The sequence below is a fragment of the Temnothorax americanus genome, unplaced genomic scaffold, assembly GCF_048541705.1.
Source record: "Temnothorax americanus isolate GAGA-0224 unplaced genomic scaffold, ASM4854170v1 Scaffold6, whole genome shotgun sequence".
In the NCBI taxonomy this organism is placed as follows: domain Eukaryota; kingdom Metazoa; phylum Arthropoda; class Insecta; order Hymenoptera; family Formicidae; genus Temnothorax; species Temnothorax americanus.
In genome coordinates, this window is record NW_027509751.1 from 4,549,514 (window position 1) to 4,569,042 (window position 19,529).

General features: G+C 47.5%; 1 protein-coding gene across 1 annotated transcript in view; it reads right to left on the reverse strand.

The window, feature by feature from the left end:
* The window catches only part of Ds (dachsous cadherin-related 1), a 60,590-nt gene extending 60,233 nt beyond the window's left edge, over window positions 1–357 (reverse strand). The window contains exon 1 of the mRNA XM_077420671.1: window positions 181–357. Within this exon, the coding sequence (XP_077276797.1) occupies window positions 181–325 (145 nt within the window). The 5' untranslated portion in view covers window positions 326–357. The remainder of the gene's footprint in view (window positions 1–180) is intronic.
* Window positions 358–19,529: the final 19,172 nt, after the last annotated feature.

The window sequence follows — 19,529 nt, forward strand, 5'->3', positions numbered from 1 at the left end:
ATCGATTGTAAATTAGCAGAAAATTGTAAACAATAATAAAGATAGAAATATCAGAAACAGTATCTAATAGTTAATCAAGTCGCGACTATTCATCTAAAAGTAGATACGTATCATGAAGTCTCTTTTCAAAATCGATATATAATTAAATAGCCAGACAATAGAAAGAAAAGTGGCACAAACCTCTATCGGTGGCAATGATAGGCAGTTCCAGATAAGGCACTGTTTCTCTGTCCAGAGGCGATCGGACGCAAATATCCCCCGTATCACTGCGCACCAGGAACTGTTCGTTCTCCAGCTGACCGCCGGCCAGGGTGTAATTGACCATCGCGTTTACACCACAATCGGAATCGGTAGCTTCCACCTGCAATAAAGATAATTCAAGGTTAACATTAAAATAAATTCCGACGTGAATTGAGACATATTATGTACGTTTTTGCGTGCAAAATCTCTGCAAATCCATGTATATTTGCAATTCATCGTATAACTCTGTTTTAGAAGGACGATAGAAACGGAGATCCGTCACTTCACCGCGGTCCTAAGCATCATATTCTTCATTCTTCAGACGATATAGTAAAAATACAAATATGTTTCACAATCGCGATAATGAGTGGTTCGTAAAATCGTCAAAAAGATAGATTGCGAGAAAATTTAGAGTTTTCAGAAGCGAAATAATTTAACGTTAATGATTAACTATCCGATGATAAGAAAAAAATTCGAAATCAAATGTGTAACGAGAAAGCGTCCAAGCCCGTTCACAGTCTTCGCCGAAGATCATTTCCGCGATGAATGACTCCCCGTTGAAATTTATCAATCCCATTTGTTCGTTCCGCGATTCTTTTTTTTTCTCGCCGCAACAAAACGACACGATGACGAAGGACGCGACGTCGTCGCGCCTCCCCGAAGGCGGAATCTACCCACGAAGGCGGAACGCCGGGCGAAGCACTTTGTTTAATTTCGCCCGGCGTTCCTGAAACGGGATACTCGCGGATTGCCGGGAAGGTGGTCCATTCGTAATCTGGGCTCCAGTGACTAATTTGCGAGCGAACCTTTCCTTTCCCTGCCCTCCCGGAGGAGGACCCGAAGACGTTACCGCGACGAACGGACGGACGGACGGACGAGCGAACGAAACGGACGAACGTGGGGGCGGTGATGGACGCCTCTGTGCTCCCAGCGTGTGTGATTTATGCGACGATTCATCGCCACCTACCCCACCCCACGATGTAATACAAGTTACGAGATTCCCGTACGGTCGTTAACGAAAATGCCTCCCCATTTTTTCCCCGCCTCGCGAACGCATCTCGTTGGCAGATTGTTCTCTCAGAGAATACGTCTCAGTCGGAGTGTCCTTTATTTTGACAATCATCATCCCCCCCCCCTCGGTTTTCGTGAGAGAAATGATCGTAAGAGAAACTGGTAAAGTTTGAATTATACGTTCATATTTTCTAAATCTCATGGAGTGATTTCGCCACTAATATATTAGAGTGATTGCGATAGTTATTCCAAAAGAGAGGTTTGTCACTCTGATTTGAGTAAATGTGGGCACTCATAAGGTAGAAGTGAATTTTTCACTCAAATTTTTAGAGCGGCCACTCTACCGGAGTGATACGATCTCACTCTAAAGCTGTAGTGAATCACGATTCACTAAAGATCGACTGATAAAAATTAAGTACTTTAACAAAGTGTCCACCCAATATTGTAGAGTGACAAGTAATTCCTAACGGATACTGATCTACTGCACGCGAAAAGAGTGCCGCTTTTTCAATCAAATGGAATGCGATTTCACTCCAACTTATGCAGCGCATTTTTACTCTTTCTCACAGGGGCTATAATCACTCGAAGTGCATCACTCTTCGACTTTTAGATAGTACGTAGTCGTTTTTTTATGCGATTCTTTCTCTTTCGTTTTATGCATATATATCAAATGTTAAAGTCTATGTCGGACATTTGACTTATGATAGATACGTTTCGCATTGATGAACAGGTTCTCGTCTTAACGTGAATACTCGAACAATAAAACTTCTCATCCTGAATTGCAACTTAAATGGCGTTTTCCTTCGGGCGACGCGATACAGGTATCACTCGATGATTTATCACGCGTTTCAAATATGGCGCGTAACGCAACCGCAAGTCGTCCTGTGGACACGAGGCGAGCGATTTCCAATTTTTGAGGGCAGCGAGTATCGATAATGCCACCCGATCGACAGATTACGATCGTCGAGCCGATCGGGTAATTGCCGCCGCGGCCAATCGGTCGAACGTGGATTAAGTCGACCAGGGAGGGAAACGAGACAGAGGTGAGAGAGAGAAAGAGAAAAGGAACTCGTAAATTTTTTTATACCGGCACGAGACGTAATTTGCGCGGAGCATAGTGGTAGTCGTCTCGCGGGGAACTCGACGCGAGAAGAAACTGAGACGCGAATCCCGACCGGTAATGAACCCCTTAACCCAGGCCGAGTTGCCTTAATGACAGTTTAAAGTTTCTTCTCGCGTTCGAGGTATCGCGCCGGCCATCTAGCCGTGATCCGAGTACTCGGGAGGGAACCGTTCCGCCCATGTTGAACGGGAACGTGGAATCGCGAGATCGGGATCGTGATCGGCGAGCCGCGATGATCGATCACTCCGTTATGACGCGCACACGGTCGATTTGTCGCCGATAAAAGCGACCGGATCATTCGCGAAACTATAACGAGGAAAATGATTAACCGCGAATCACCGCTCGCGTTTATCTCGCGGTGTAGCGGTGGTGGAGAAACGTTCCGCATTTCGTAGTAAATTAAGCGATTATTCGTTCTGGCACAGTGTTGAAAGCAAAATGAACTGTACGTGAAATCTCTCTAATCATACGCTATTAATAATATGGCCAGAACCACGCGTCGGTGAACCACGCGTCCTTTCCTCACAGAGCTGCGTTACGTTTTTCTCTCCACAATGTCTTTTTTTCTTACAATTAATTGCAAGTCTGATGACGGTTCGGTGAATGAGGTAAGAAGAATGCGCGCGGGAAGAAATTAAATTTGCTATCTGCCAAGGCAATAATATTCCACTCGGAAACAATGTACGAGAATCGTGAGAATCGTAGGGAGAGGGCGCGTCGAAAGAACAAGATTGCAATCTTGAGCTACAATTAAGGAGGTCGGGGCGGTTCGCGCGCGGAGAAAATATTCCTTTCTACGTAGGCGGATCGCCAGCGGATCGCAATAGGCGGACTAGAGGAAGGCTTCTGAAAGCCGATAAATCGGGCGCGCGTATTCGTCGGCATTTGTCATTACTCCGCTCCGATCTGATAAGCGTAATAAACGAACGGGTTATAATGAGGAGCAACGAAATTATAGCGCGATCGCATTATGTTATATTTAAGTATATACGTCGTGCGTTATATCAGTCGGCGTATAACACGTGTATTTTATTGGTATATATAGTCGATAGCGCACTGGGGAGGGGGAAAGGTATGGCGATAGGAAACACATGCGAGTGCTATAAAATATTACGACTCGTCCCACAATACGCGCCGTGCGTTAATAAACTAGCGTTATTAATATCCTCAAAGAGCCTCGCAGTCGATTTAAACCTGCTGTCCCGAGAATGCGCGTGTGAGAATTACTATAATAGAACCCTAATTTGCAACAACATCCCCTGCGTGCCCGGCGCGAGTGCGCGCGTCCATCGCGATTTTTCCAAGATAAGTAACGCATCTATTCGACGTACGAATGGTAGGGCTATGAAAGGAAGGGACTAGAGGAGGTGCGGAAAGCGAGAAAGAAAGGAGAGAGATGGAAAAAGAGAAAGAGAGAGACAAAGAACCAGAGCGCCATGCCCAGCATAGGTGGAAGCGAGACGGAGGATAATAAAGCAGGAGTCCGCGGGGAATGATTTAGTGGCAAGCGGTCGAATAACTTTCCCGCCAACACTGTTGCCACCTCGAAGCGGCGATGAGCTCTTCGTGGCTCGTGCAGCACAGTATGCTGAGCGCGTTACCGCTTCTCATGAGGGAAAGAAGCGAGACGAAGACAAAAGAATCAAGCTGGAAGGAGGGAAATTTGTTGGATTATGCGCGGAATCTCATCTCAAACGGCAGGGTGAACTGCAGATCCTTACGACATCCCCACTTCTCTTTTCTTCTGAGAAGAGAGAGAAAGAGAGGGAGGGAGAGGAAAGAGAATAAGCGCAGGAAGAAAGAGGTCCTCCCGTACTCCTGATCCACCCAAACAATCACGCTAATGAATTATTGCAAAGCAATATCGATGCTGGTCTGGGGCAACCAATTTGCGGTTTACTTCGGAACCTCCTACACATGATCTTACATACGATTGCAATTCTTGACTTCGACTACCCCTCGCTACCAGTCTTCTCTCCCTCCTTTCGTCACCTTCTCGCCGGATTACGATTTATTAAAGGGATTATTATGCCTTATTGTAGTTATTGTTATTTAACGACGGTTCTTTTATTAAGTAATCTATTGAATTCTTAATTGTAAACCGACATTATATTTTGCATACTATTTCTATATTTCGCGAACGTATTATTGAAAGAAAGTTCAGTGTCCTTTATTCCGAGGAAGAGAATTCACCGAGGAGCAACAATATACGCGCGTACACAGTATCGCAAGGTGTATTAAATCGCGAGCAGTTTTACCTGCTATTCCGATACCCCGGCGGGAGTATGCCGCGTGATGCATTGTTCCGCTCGTTTTGTTGTGGCCCGACCTTGCGAAGAATATCGATTTCAGTCGGTGTGTATGCAGAATACAATCCGACGCGGATTCCCCTCCGTAAGACAGACCGGGATCGTAAGCCACGAGAGATCGTAAACGCTTTGTTCGCTTTGAGAGGAAACCCTCCTAAATTCCCAAGCAGGTGATCGAAATAATGCTTTTACGCGTATGCGTTACGTAACAGACGTTACACCGTAAAACAAATTCTCTCACGTTTAAAAATTTAATCGATTTCCTCACCCTAATTTTGTGTGATCTAGCAGTCAAACGGACAACGTTTCGCGCGGTGAGTTAAAGATAGTCAGCGTTAGCAAGACCAGTTATAAATCAAGATTTAACTCACTATGTATCGTATCACTTACAATACGCAACATCGCTTCCAATATTCAACAAAGCTAAGGGGAATCGCGCCTTTCCGTACGCCGTATGTAACGCATTTTACAATCGCTTAAAGTGGCTTTAAATCTTCCGGCGGTCGCAAGTACAAGCGTGTAATATAAATAATCTGAATGTCCGTCCGCGATCAGATAATCGTATTAAAGTGCGCATACAACGCAACAGTGGTAGGACCCCATTCGCCCTTCACCCCGCGTGTCTTACCCGTCAAAACCCTCTCTCTCTCTCTCTCTCTCTCTCTCTCTGCGTTCCTTCCTCTCGCCATTCATCGTCCCCGAAGGAACAGAGAAAGAGAAAGGAGGTAAAAGACGATTGGAAATCATCCCCGTCGCCGTGGTGGTCGGAGGTATCGTTGCCAGTGGGGTCCCGCGTACGTTTGCCAAGGAACCACGAGAAGAAGCAGACGCGGGTCTCATTCTCGCTACGTTGTACGCACTACCATAGAGAGAAAGAGAGAAAGAGAGAAAGAGAGAGAGGAGAGAGAGAGAGAGAGAGGGGGGGAGGAGGGAAAACTAAGAGGAGAATCGCTTGCATATATGTACGAGCGGTGGCTGTCTACACCGGTTATAAAATACGATGCCTCGGAAGGCTCTCAGCATGCTCGCGCCTCTGCCTTTAAGGATGGCGCGCGAACCTTCCCTCTGCGGTACTCTCCTCCATGGTTCTTTGCTTTTTCCCTCTCTCCCCCTCCTCTCCCCCATCGGCTTCTTAAGCCGCGTCCAGATCAAAGTAGCGAATTTATTTACTTAATTGTTACAGCTGCATAGTAGCAGGTGTCGGCATTGGCTCTCAGGAGCATACCGATCGTAATCAAGCCGGTACTTCGTCTCAATTTTTATCCGTCGAAGGATACATTACGCTATAACAGATTCGGACGATAAATCTCACCTTCAGAGGATAACTCTCTTCTTAAAACGCGTTAGAAATCGTGCTTTTTTAACAATAATATTTTTATTTCCATGCATCAAACTTCTTTCGCATACTTGATTTCATCGTTAGCATTTTCACTGTCGCTTTCAGGGTTCTATCCGATCGTCGGAACCAATACGTGGTACTGATCGCCCGCAGTCACCAACGTCTGAAGTGGTCGCCGCCGCCGTGGCGCAACAAGTACAAATTGTCCGGCTGCAAAAGTTATCACTGTAAATCGCAGATGACTCGGCGCGATGCATCTGGTATGCGGGCTTTCGAGCGGCGCAACGATGATGCAACGCTCCTGCGAAAACCGAGTTCGATCAGGAGGGACGATCTGTAAATTTCTCGAGTATAGCGGCCACTAGAGAAAGAATCGCCAAAAGTATTGAACTTTATCGAATGCCTCTACACAGATGATACTTTAAAATGTTTCGCAAAGCAATTTCGTATTTTGTCGATGGAGCAAAGTGCGGAGGAGTAGTGCGTGCGTCGCCGATTCTTTATGTCGCGCGCTCCGCAATGCCAGAAGAAATATGCGGGAGATGAATGTTCAGCCCGTTGAACGAATTGCCGCCGCCAGGACGCGCCCGATGAAGAAACGACCTCGGAGTAACGTAAAGTCGTTCGCGCCGAACGACGCAGAGAAAAAATTTTTCAAGCTTTCTTCTTGACACTCATTAGACAGATATAGATCGTATATTGGCGACACGCAAGACGCGAGGCTGTCCGTGAGTCACGAGACATGCGGGTAATATATTTTTTGTCTGAGGACAACACACACACACCTCTGCTTTTTCATTCAGGATCGGATCTCCTAGAAAATTCTATTCTACGAAATAATCAATTTCCAGATCCGCTTTGAAGATAACGCCATATTCTGTCGATAATTGTATAGCTGTGTCACAAATGTAAAATATTGGCTTTAAAAATACAAGATATTTTTTAGCTAAACTTTTTATCGCTAGAATCTTTGGGGAAGGGTATATAAATCTTGCCGTTTCACGTTTCGAAATATATGTATATATGTAGATGCGAGTTCTCTAGGTGCGCCGGGCGCCATGAGCGTTTTGCGTGCGCGTGGCAATTATTATAAGAAGTTATGAAGTTCCCGTCGCGAGGCATCTCGCGCCGATGCCCGCGAAGAGTCTATTAACGGGCGATAATCGATCTTCCAAGTAATTGCCTGACCGGTTCGCCGACGTCCGCGATCGTATTGTGTGCCTAAGTACGATTCATTTCGGTCTTTTCTCTTACCGACCGCGATCTCGATATCTAATCGTTCCCGTTCGTTTGCCCGCCACGTAATTTCGAGGGACTCGCGGAACAATTTATTAACAGAGGACGATAAATTACCACCGCGCTATTGTGAGAGCCGCGTTCAGTACGTACGCTTTTTCCTAGCTAAGATTGCACTAAAGTTTAAATGCATTTTCAATCAATATATCGCGTTCGCAAATACATTATATCGATCAATCCATCGAGGAATCCAAAACCGCGTCAACCAAAGGCAATATCAAGAAGGTAAGATTGCGCTTAATCGTGTCAAAACGATTCACAAGCCGCCGCGGTCGTTATTGAACCCGCTACGCCTCTATGCACGCTAGAAGCGAGCCTGTTGGCCTGTTGGACCGTAATGGACCTCCGGCGGTCCATTAGTCAGACGATCTTTCGGCATTCTGCGCGCGTCAGTGTTTTCCGGCGCCGCGCTTGGCAGGAACACTCTCTGTATTCTGCGCGCGCGATCGGACTTGCGCGACGCCTTGATTAATGCAAGCGATTCACGGAGCTAATGGCATCGTACTCGAATAGCGTTTCCTTCCGTAGGAGAAAAAAATATTCCTTAATATTGTATGAAATTCCCGTGCATTAAGCGTTACCGAGCGCGGGGCCCTCGCACATTCCCCGGGGTCAACGATGCCCCCGCGTCCGCCCCCGTTCGCGGCATTTACCCGCGATGTTACCTTCACTATGCCCTCGGCTTACGACGCGACGCGGCGATATTTCATACGATTATCCTTCACACCGTTGGGTCACTTAATCATCCCCGGCGGGCCGGCCGCGGTATCGCGGAGAGCTCACTGTAATCGCTCACGGTGATTCGTAAAACTCACCGGCAAACTGGAACGGCTTCCACGTGTACCCTCGATGCCGAAACAGTCGCCGACGAAGGAAATTCATCGCATCGAGTAATTCCCGCTGCGCAATGCCATCGACCTTCGTGCGGCCGGCCTTCACGCTCGAATCCCATACCGTGGAGAATTAGAAAATCATCGAGCACACAAGATCATCGAGTAAATTAATCTCGCGCGCGACACACCTCTACGGCCTATTTACGTCAACCGATTCGTTTCGCCTCTGGTGAGAATTATTATTCCTCGTAACGAACCAGGCTTTCGCGATTCGCGATATATCCACAATACCTGCGGTCGCCGAGGTCGCCGCTGGCTATTTTTTTTTTTCCATCGGAATCGCGATCCCAATCGCAACAGATCTTTTTTGACTCGCGTTTCCAAAATCTTCACGCCAACTCCTTCGTACCATCGAACGATACTCGAGCGTTTTTCTCTCGGCTCCCGGCCTCCATCGTCGTTCATGGTTTTCGTTCGTTGTGCGCGCGACGGCTCAGCCTCTCTGCTTTTTGTGTACACGAGCTCGACAGATAGAGCTGTTCGTCGAGCGAGCAGGGAAGCCATCCTCGGTATTCGCGGCTCGCTACCTCGCTGACGGACTGACAGTCGTCGTCCGGCTCCGGCGTACTGCCGTGAGTATTCGCCGCGAGAATCCTCCACTTTTCCTTCTTGTCGTCGGAACATCTCGTCTCTCTTTCTCCTCCGTCATCCGTTATCCTTGACGTTATCACGAACATCGCGGAGCGTCGTTTACATATTTTGAAGAAAGATATCTTGGAAATCTGTACTTTCGCTTATGTAAAACCGCGCGTATATTCCGATTCCTTCTCCGACTAGCGCAAATGTCATCTTGCCGGCGAGACATATTATTTCACAAAGGGACACGCGTTGTAAATTCCTACAAAGTTCCCAGACGATGGTGTCCCATTCACGCCGTTGCACGCGACACATTTATGCCAGCGCCTGCTTAAAACTCTCGGCATTTGCACATAAGAGGTCCTAAATTGCGCGAGCGACGGGATGCGTGCGATGTAGACTTGTGCTATTTGTCGGTGTCGGAGACACGGTCCGAGCCGGAAATTTCGTGGGTGGATAGGGAACCGGAGTATCTCCGCGAGTACCTTTGTCACGCGATTGACACCCGGGAAACGACACGTGAGTCACTGCGAATGTGCGGCCGTACAATTAGTTGGCTCCGTATTCCGTTTGCATAAATAAATATACGCGTGTTTGCCGCCTCGCTCTCGCCGCGCACGCGTCGACGCTCTTCTTCTCTTCTCGGCTTCTCGTCTCTTCCATTGAACGCAAGCGTGTATGCGAATTTTGTGCACGTTTGAGCGCGTGGGACGTGGGAGGTGAACGGTGAAAAATTGCGAGACGCATTTTCTATTAACGGGAGGAGAGAGAGGCCCGAAAAGAAGATGGAAAATTGGAAAAACGAGCATTATTATAAGAGTTGCGTAGACTCACAACTCTTTGCGTCCTAAGCGTTACAAATGAAGCAAAGAAGCTGCAAAATAAATTATTTTAAGACTTGTTATATGTTTAGCATAATTTCTAATTTAAGTTATCACGATAATGATTCAATATATTATAGATGTGTGTACGATGCGCCTTGTTGGAATAAATTTTTCAAATCCCGGTTTGACCAAAAGTCTTTACATATTCGTAATTCCCGCTGTACCTACTTTCCGGAATGGGAAACGAGGCCAAAGCACACACCGCAAAAAGATGATCATGCTCGAGAGTGTCGTGAATACCAGAGCCCGTTTCACAGTGAGGTTACAGCGGATGTACACGACGTACGGTACTAAACGTCGTGCCGAAGCCGCGGCCACGATGCTTTACATATACGAGCTCGCAAGAGTGGTGGAGCAAAAGTAACCGCGAAAGAAGGAGAGGATCGTAGGGGGAAAGCTCGCACAAAGCTACCAACCCGACGAACTCTATAGAACCGTCACTCACTGTTGCCTGAAGAGTCGGCAGTGAGAGGCAACGTGTCTCTCTTCTTCGTCTTCTTCTTTCTCCTCCTCCTCCTTCTCCGTTCGTTTCTTACCACTTTTCTCGCTTCTTCACCGCGTCCTGCTGTCTACCTCGTCCTCCTTGCCATTTTTTCTCGTGCTCGCCACACGAGGCGCGACGGCCACGTCGAAGTTGATTTTCTATGAGACTAGCGGCGAATATCGAGGCTATCCGACAGACTTGTCGACAGACGTGCGTTCGACCGATAGACGCACCCGCGCGCGTGTGAAACGACCGGTTCTCCATCGAACGATAATCGCGCGAACGCGAGCTATTTGATCCTGCCACAGGGAACGGAATCTTTCATCTCGCGTTTATCATCGTATCGATCAAACGCGACGTTCAACGGTGATAGAGATAGACGTTTACTATATTATACAATATATGTTTAGAAAGGGAGAAAAGAAGAGGAAATAGATAACTTCATCAACCAATAACAGTAATATAAAATTATCAATAAAATTTAGAAACAATATACTATTATTAGAAATGATATCCGCCGGTTCTCGTATCGTTTTTCCTTCGAAGTATCTCAAATTGGTATACGCCACAACGACCGTCCGTTTCTGAAGGAACCAGTATGGACCTCCTCTTAACCTTTGCTCTCTCGGGGTGCGTGTTTTCGCTGTGGACCAGCGAGCCGTAAGGCGAGTCGAACGCGGGGCCCCCGGCGGGTCGCTGCCCGGTAATTGCGATGAGATATAGCGGCCACTTCTCATTAAAATAGTTTAATATATATTTGTCAAGCTATCGCCGCGACGTACGTCCCGCCATTCGTTATCGTCCTTCGCCCCAGCCCCCGTGTTCGCGCGTTGAGGGAGAATCGTCACGATGGTGGACGATGGGAAGGTGCGCGAGGTTTATTTTTCGTAAATTCGGCATTCGGTTAATGGCGTCCGTTTGTCTCGTTGTCACCGGCCGCGGCGGCTCGGCAGAATTTCAGATACGAACGCGGCCGCACACGCACTTAGATCGCAGACGGATACGTCTTGTCGGTCTTGTCCCCTTGAAAGCACGAAAGCCGAAACGTTAACGGATCTTATCCGTATTTAGCAAGTGGAAAAACCGAATTATCCGTTGATATTTACAACAATTGATATTAATTAATCACGCAAGTAGAATGCTGATATCAGTTATTTGTTGAACAACGCGATAAGAGGGCTCCTCTTATCAAGGTGGAACGGAGAACGCGAGGAACGCTCCGTCAAGGGCAGCACGGCATAAGGGCGAAGCAGCAGGAAGAGACAGAGACGGATAGCCCGAGGTCCTCGACTCTCGAAAGAGAGGCCAGTTTATTATTATTCGGCAACCGCCCACGCGCAGATCGATCTTCCCGTGTCCCAACTGGTTGCCCGGTCTCAACGCGCCAACAGCATTGGATTCCGCGTTCCGCAAGGAAGGAGACTCTCTCTCCCGCATGTTCCCGCGGAGGTCCTGGCCGCGTTTGGGACCCCTATCTCTTCGTCTTCCGCAAGCCGGGCCTCCTCCGCGAGCAGCGCGAACTCTCTCTCTTTCTTTCTCGCAGAAAAGGAACCCGGCTCTCTCCGAGAGCGAGAGCGTGCTGCAACGCCACCGGCGAGACTCTCCAGCGGGTTAAGAGAAAGGTCGTCGATTAAGATAGCTGTCCGCTCTCCGCGCTGTGTGCCTTCTATAGTCTCCTGCCTGCCTGGCTATAGAACTCCTCCTCGCTTTCGAACCTGCCGTCCGTCCGTCGACGCTTTTCTCGCGTGGCCCGCCGTCTCAATAGAGTACGATCTGCGGAGGACCGGTTGGACGACACCGCGGTGGTTATAACTCGCGTTTCTTTTCTGCGTTCCTCAACCTCTCCGCTTCTTTCTCTCTCATCTCTCTCTGGCCGATCCACCGAAAAGATCAACATGTAAGTCAGCGAAAATTGCGACGCGACTACCGCGTCCGGATCTTTTTCGCGAGTCGCGACTTCAAATAAGCGATCTATAGCCTCGTGTGTGACTGGCGAACATATCTCGCGCGGAAATTGGCCGTCGCGAGGGCAACGCGCTGATATAACTCCATCGCGAGTATATACGTTTCGATGAAACGAGGCTTAATAGCGCAACGGCGCAATTCTCGCCCGCAATACGCCGATATCGTCGGAGCTGTTACGCGAGAGTCGGCTGAACCCGATAAAAAAAGAAGGAACAGCCGGATAAACGAGATCGCAATAATCGATACACCTATCCTCGCATTAAAGGATACCCTTGCGCCTTGTACGCCCGTCCGCGATATTATTGATCCTGCGCACGCAATCGCTCGTATCCCATTGCGATTTAATTGATCGCGCCGATTAATAATCGCGTCTCCGCGTAGCCGCGCTCCCTTCCGCGCTAAAAGTAACCTCTTTCCCCTCCCCTCCCCACCCTCCTCTCTCTCTATACTCTACTCTCTGCTCTCTTGATCCTGCCGATCTTCCTTCCGCCGCCGCCACACAAGCCACCTGAACGTCTCTCTCTTTCTCTCTTTCTCTACAGCGACCCGATACCTAATATAGCGAGACGAATTTATAACAGTCGACGAGTAACGTCGCGTATTTTATATTTTCTGGGCTTGCCACTCGAATAATCGAGCACGTGTATCGCTCGCGTTTCAGTACGCACGCACACGCGTTACGATTCCAGTTGCGTGTACGCGTATATATATATATATATATCGTGTAACGACTCTCGTCGTAATAACAACGCGTTTGTAATCGATATTTCACATTGGTCGAAATACACCTCTGTCAAGCTCGTATCAATAATGCCAATAATATTATTAATACATATATCAATGATCTAATTTATATAACTAATTCGAATCGCGATATTTCAATGAGAATTACAAACTATTAAAAAATTGCATAAAATTGGAAAATTGCAACAAAAAAGGCGGGAATGTTAAATCAGCGGATGCATAAACATCTAAATGAATATTCAAATAACTCTCGATCTCGCGATCGGAGCAACTCGAGGAAATCGACGCGAAGTGCGTCCCCGCGTATAGAAACCGCCTCGAGCGCATTTGCTCGTCTATAACGCTGCCGCTCGAGTTCATCGACGACCGTAGAACGGCGACCGAGAATCTGCGAGATTAAAGGGACCGCGAGAAACCTGATTCGCATTTTTGTTGCCGGCGCACCGGACTCGCGGAGTCCCGCTCCCGCCGCGAATCACGAGGTTTAGCCTCGCAACGTCGCGGCCGCCGTCCGTTCACATAGCAGTAACGAACAACACGATGCGTTTACCCCTCGGGAAAAATACACGGGATGATAGGGGCCATCTCGGTGCTTCTGTCGGCGAAATGAATTTATCCCAAGGTGGACCAAACCGCTTCAGCGAGAGACGCTCGTTATAAGCGCGGTTCCGTTGATATACGTACAGTATTTTATCGTTATGGAAAATCGAGAGAGAGAGAGAGAGAGAGAGAGAGAGAGAGAGAGAGAGAGAGAGAGAGAGAGAGAGAGCGACCCCCTCCCTCCCGTTGTCATATCTCCCCTTTGCATGTCCCTTCCTACTTTGCCGTAATTAATTAATTAAATGCATGCAGGATCGCATGCGCGATCTTTTATTCTTGTTTCATTGAAGTGAAAACGAGACGCGCGTCTCCGTCTTCGCCTCTTCGAGCTTCAGGCGCGAGAGCAACTTCGCAAATCGATCGGTCGTTATATTCTCCGACTACGTTAACATTCATCTCGCTCTTTGCGCTGCACGCGATACAAATTGTTATTTATCGAATTCGAATCAGGATAGTACATATAGATACCGGTTGAGGCAACAACGTTAGCGCACAAGCGTTACATGCATATGAGTTCGCATTTTTGATGCGTAAGAGCGTTTGGTAGTTAAAACAACATTTCAATACATAAAAACTAGAAAAATTGTACTTTTTAAAAATTGTCGCTAAACTTATATGTACTCGATGTTTTTGAGAGCTTTATTAACCCTTAAATGCCACCCGGGGTCCAGCAAACCCCAGACCCTTTACAATGATATATTTTCAAATGTTTCCGCCATAAATGGAGCTCATGCTCCCATTGATGACAGTTGAGTGATCGACCTACCCGTTTGTACATACACTTAGCAGTACTCAGTTTACTTAATTTTTTATACTATGTTGAAATTGAAATTTTTACAATATAAGCATTTTATTCTTTTTTCTAAGCCTTGAACAACATTGAAAAAAATTTTCATAACTAAATATCAAAAAATCAATGAGTAAGGAGACATTTTTCATGCTGGGGTCTTTTAGATCCCTCATGTCATTTACGAGATTCTTGAGAGGTGTGGCATTTAAAGGTTAAATAAGAATAAATATTACAAGTTAATGATAAATAAAAAACCAATAATTGTAAAGTAATGGTTCGGTCGGCGCATATATACGCAACATGATAATTGCCGTAAATCTCGATCGCGCGGTCAACGATTCCACCCTCTGCAGATACGGAAGGCTATAGTTGTGTTCGGATTACGGACGAGGAGGGCGATAAAGCTCTTCGACCAGGACGACAACTTATCTTAATAGATTACCGAGCCATTCGGCCTAATTTGCCGGTTCCTATTACCAGCGCGCATCTCCGAGCCGCCACGCGATAATATTCTCTTAATTCGTACCCATAGGCGTTAATGGCGTTAATCTTGTCGGCGGGCGAAACCGTGATTAACGGCGCTACTCAACCAGATTCGTTGGACGGATAAAGCCAAAGAGAGGAGCCCTCCTCGATCGTCTTCCGTGCCATGCATCGAGATCTGCTCGACTCGCGCGCGGCACTCGGCCCACAGGAGATTCGTGGCTCCCTTTATCCTTTATTCGCATCCGGTTGATATCTCGGGGGATCATATTCAGCATGAAGACGTAATGATGACCATTCGTCTTTGCACGGGTAATTACTCGTTAACGTTATCGCGCCCATCCCCCACTCGTCATAACGAGGGTTCAACGTCTACGAGAGCACCATAAAGTGCTCGGGCAATTTGCTTTTATCTGTGATTACCGAACCTACTAACACCGCTAAGTCCGCTAGATCGTTAATCATTGTTTTATTGACATATCCCAGCGAATCCACAAACAAGAAAACTATAGTGGGGTATTTGACGGACGTCTTAATGTATCGTTACTCACGGTAAAAAAAAAAAAATGTTCTCGTGACAGTGTCAGCCGATATATTGTGACGGAACGCTGACGCGTCGTAAATATTCCTGCGTGAATTATACGCGGGCGATAATATCAGCCTGATGGCTTCGATGAAGATCGACGGCGACGCGTCGCCAAGCTCGACTTTGTACTCCGAATAGAACGCGACCGAGTCAGTGGAAATCGCGCCGCGGCCGAAGATCGAAACGGTCCCGCCGGTTTACGGTACCCCGGTATACGTATACGAATAACCGCCTCCTCGGATATATTACGATGTATATGTATTAGCATAATTATTGGTTGCTCGCTATCAGTGCCGGCGGGCTGGCGTTCACCGATTTATGATTTCATCGCCGTACGTGCCGCGCGCCGAGAGTGCGACGACCAAGTTCGAAAGCACGAGTCCGGGGCACGTCCATTGTCGTTCCCCGTCTCCTTCAGTGATCTAGGCGTCTCCGGCGTAGAGAGGACTTACGCTAGGGGCCAAGCAATACCGCCAGCATCCACCTACACGATCTACAAGGACGGATCTTATCCGACCGCCATCAGACAAATTACCCTACACCATTAACAATAAGCGATGCGATCGCGTTTCTGATTAGTCAGACTCAATTTTCGTTTTACGGATCACCGTAAGATATACGGTAAAGTCGTTTTACACTATAAATTGCGGACGAACGGGATGACGTGCGTTTGATTAAAGAGGAGTTAATTATTCTCCTTGGCGAGCAACGTTGTTCACAAATCACGTAATTAACGATTAGTGTACGAAGACAATCTTATTATATCCACTATTCGCGATAACCAGTTCATACTTAAAAGTATTCGATTATTTATGCGTCCATCGATAGCGATTCGAGAAACATTCGATCCCTAAGGATATCGCTCGGCCTCTCTTCTTCCCGTGCTCTCGGAGCCCTCTCTTCCTCTGCCTCTTTCTCCGCTTTCTCTTTCTTTCCCTCGACTCGCTCGATCTCTCCGCTCGCCCTCTCATTCCCGCGGTGCAATCCGGTCCTTAAGTGGCAGGTGCTTAAGATTCCCCGCGATCGCGCGAGGAGAACCAGTCGCGCTGCATTCGGATCGCATTCAAACCGTTCTCTTCCTCCTCGAGTGGTCTCTTCCTCCAGGCCTCCTTTTCCTCTCTACCGATTTTAACCGGCGCGCGGTATTAAACGTCTGCGAAAATATGTATTCGCCTACGGTGGACGCGCGAGTCCACGTGTCCATGAATTTACGATACCGCTAACGATTTCTCTCACGCGAATGATTTAACAAGCTCCGACGAAAAAAAAAGCAGATGCTTGATTAAGACACACGAAGCCCGAAATTATTCCGATTAATTCCAACAAATCCAAAACATATATTTTCGGACTTGTCAGTGCGGTTAATTATTCTAGGAATCGTGTGCTATCATTTTTTACGCGGAACATTTTAAAATTTCAGATGGTGATCGATCTTAGGGCAGCGATGGCGTCGATTTGATTAGACAGGAGAGAAGATATATATATATATATATATATATATATATATATATAAGATTTTGTCGCTCGCCTCCAAAATCCCAGACAAGATCATTTGATAATATCAATCTAGAAACGTTTCGGGCACACGGTATCGCCGAGGATATCTTTGTACCTACAAAACCTACAAGCGACATAGAGGCGCACAGTAGAAAGAAAACTAATTTATCCCTTCACGAGGTCCAGCGGGGGGTCTGTAACTATTTTCGTTTACCGTTCTGTTTCTCACTCTGTAACGCCGTTCTCGCGCGTATCGGAACCCATCCGTGGCAGCTCGAGAGTTTGTGTGACACCGTGTATCACGTTCCGAGCCCGCGTAAGATATACGTATACTTGGCGCGAGACACTACCGTGTCTCTTGATTTCTTAATACCATCGCGAGAGAGGAAAAACGGATAGAGACATGGTACGTCGATCGATCATGCGTCGCACTGACGTCAAGACGTTGCGATCGACCGAATGATATCAGTCCGAGAGATTTATTTGTTTTTATATTTGAGAATAACGCACCTCGCTTTCGAGAAAAACTTACATCATAAGCTTCTCTTTGTCCTGATAAATACATATTACGGGAACCGAAGTGCCTTCCATTTTGAGACGGTCAATCCGGCTTTTTTTTTTCATTAGCGCGTTCCCATCGCGCACCCTCTCAATTATCGCGAGACCCAGTTTTTCAGTCGAGACGCATCGGAGCCCGGAGCGTACGGAGCGAGATTAGTTCTAGTCGTAACCATCCGCTACCCGGCGGCTTCTTGCCATCCGCCGACAATCAACGGAGTTAATTAGGCGAGTGGCGAGTGGCGAAAAGCCAAAGCGTACGAGAGTGGCGCCCGCAGTACGAGCAAAGAGCGAGAAACGTCGCTGAGACCATCGAGACTGAATCGCAATGAGAAAGAATGCGCACGTTGCATTAGCGAGTGCGATATTACCTCATTGTTTTTCGGTTTTTGTCACGAAAGTATGCGTCTACATGATACATGGCATATGGGAGAAACATCACCCATTATAGAAAGTACAAGCATTATCGCTGATAAATATGTATAAGCCATGTTAGCAATATTAATAGATTTTAGAAAATTCCAAACATATATCACAAAATCGTAATTAGCTTTGTCTTTCGAAACTAATGTTCGCACCAATGTGACATATTAAAAGACTTGGAATCCCTAGTTTGCGGCATTTAAATGTCGCAAACTTTGAACTTTTTTTTCGAAAGATATTCACCAAACTGCTTAGCGAAGAACGTTAAAATTGCGCATGATCACAGCGAGATAGTGCCGGAACAGTTACATAGCTATAGGTGTGAGTCTCGCCGGATGCAAGTGCGTAACGGGGAAAGAAAGGAGGGGGAAGGATATATAGGTGGCGAAAGGGAAACGAAGAGGAAGAAAACGGGCGAAGGGAACGGCTATCTCCTCTGTCTTTCCTTCGCTCTCTTTAGCTCTCTCCGACTTCCTCTGCCTCCTTCTCCCTTTCTCCCTGTCCTCTATACATGTATGTGAAATATAGGTTGATATCGCGATAAATAATGAGGTGGCCTTCGTGGTGATGCCCGGGGCTGCCGCTACTGTGCTTCCACGATGTGCTTCCCCTCGCCTTGTCGAGCAAAACGCTCGCCTTGCGCTTGGTACGCCTCGATATAGCCGGCTCGGTTCTCCTCCGAACATCCCACGTAGAGCTGGTGCGCCTACACGCTGAAGGTACATTTAGGCTCCAACGACGGGATAATCTCGCGAGTCGAGTGACACCACGGTCGTTCCGTTTGGCGAGTATATTTCTTCTGACATTGCACATGTCGAAGATCGAGTTTTTTTTATGAAATTGCAAAGCGATCGATTTTCTATTCGCTTCTCGCGATGGAATATCTTGCGGGACCCAAGTTCCTGGGCGCCCAGTCGGAGCCGCCGACTTATACACGCGCCGCGACTACGCGCTCGACTTTATACCACCATCCTGGCTCGCTGTCGGACCGGAGGTCGAGGCGCGTGAGTTATATCATCGAATCGCATGTCGTTACACGCGCGCGTACCACAGCCGGTCTCACGCGGACCGTGCCTAATTATCGGCGGGCGGTCGAGTGTGAGCGCGCACCGCACACGGCGCGGCCGTAATGGAACGGGACGATCTATTTGTTGAAGAGGCGCGCACCGGTGTCGGGGAGATCCGTGATCCACGTCCCTCTCGGGGATGTTCTTTCCCCTCTACGGGGGATCTCCCCCGTTTCTCGATCCGGGGCGGCCCGGCGACGAGAGCGCGGTGATGCGAGTCGTCGCGACTCGCGTATACGAACGACGTTTTTCTGGAGGCGAACGGTTTCGCCGTTTGCGACTTGATTAGTGGTGCCCGACTTTGATGTCCGTCGGCTGGTTCCGTCCGGATTCCGGTTAATAATGCACGAGATTCGCCGTCGGGTTATTTCCCGGAAATCAATTATGCGGGGCAAGTTTATACGGCGCGGCGGAGAGCGATCCTCGCCGGGAGATGCGTCCGTCCTCGATTTCTTAACACCGAAATTTTTTTTGCTTAAGACGCAATTAGTAAATCAGAGTCCCCGTTTATTAACTAGAATGAAATGCCTGGGAGGATTTATATCCAAATAAAATAATATGCCCCCGAATGAATTAAGCGTCATGAAACCTTTAGAAGAATGGTATAGGTATAGCGAATTTACAATACGCATTCCTAATTGATTTAATTGTCATCAGTAAT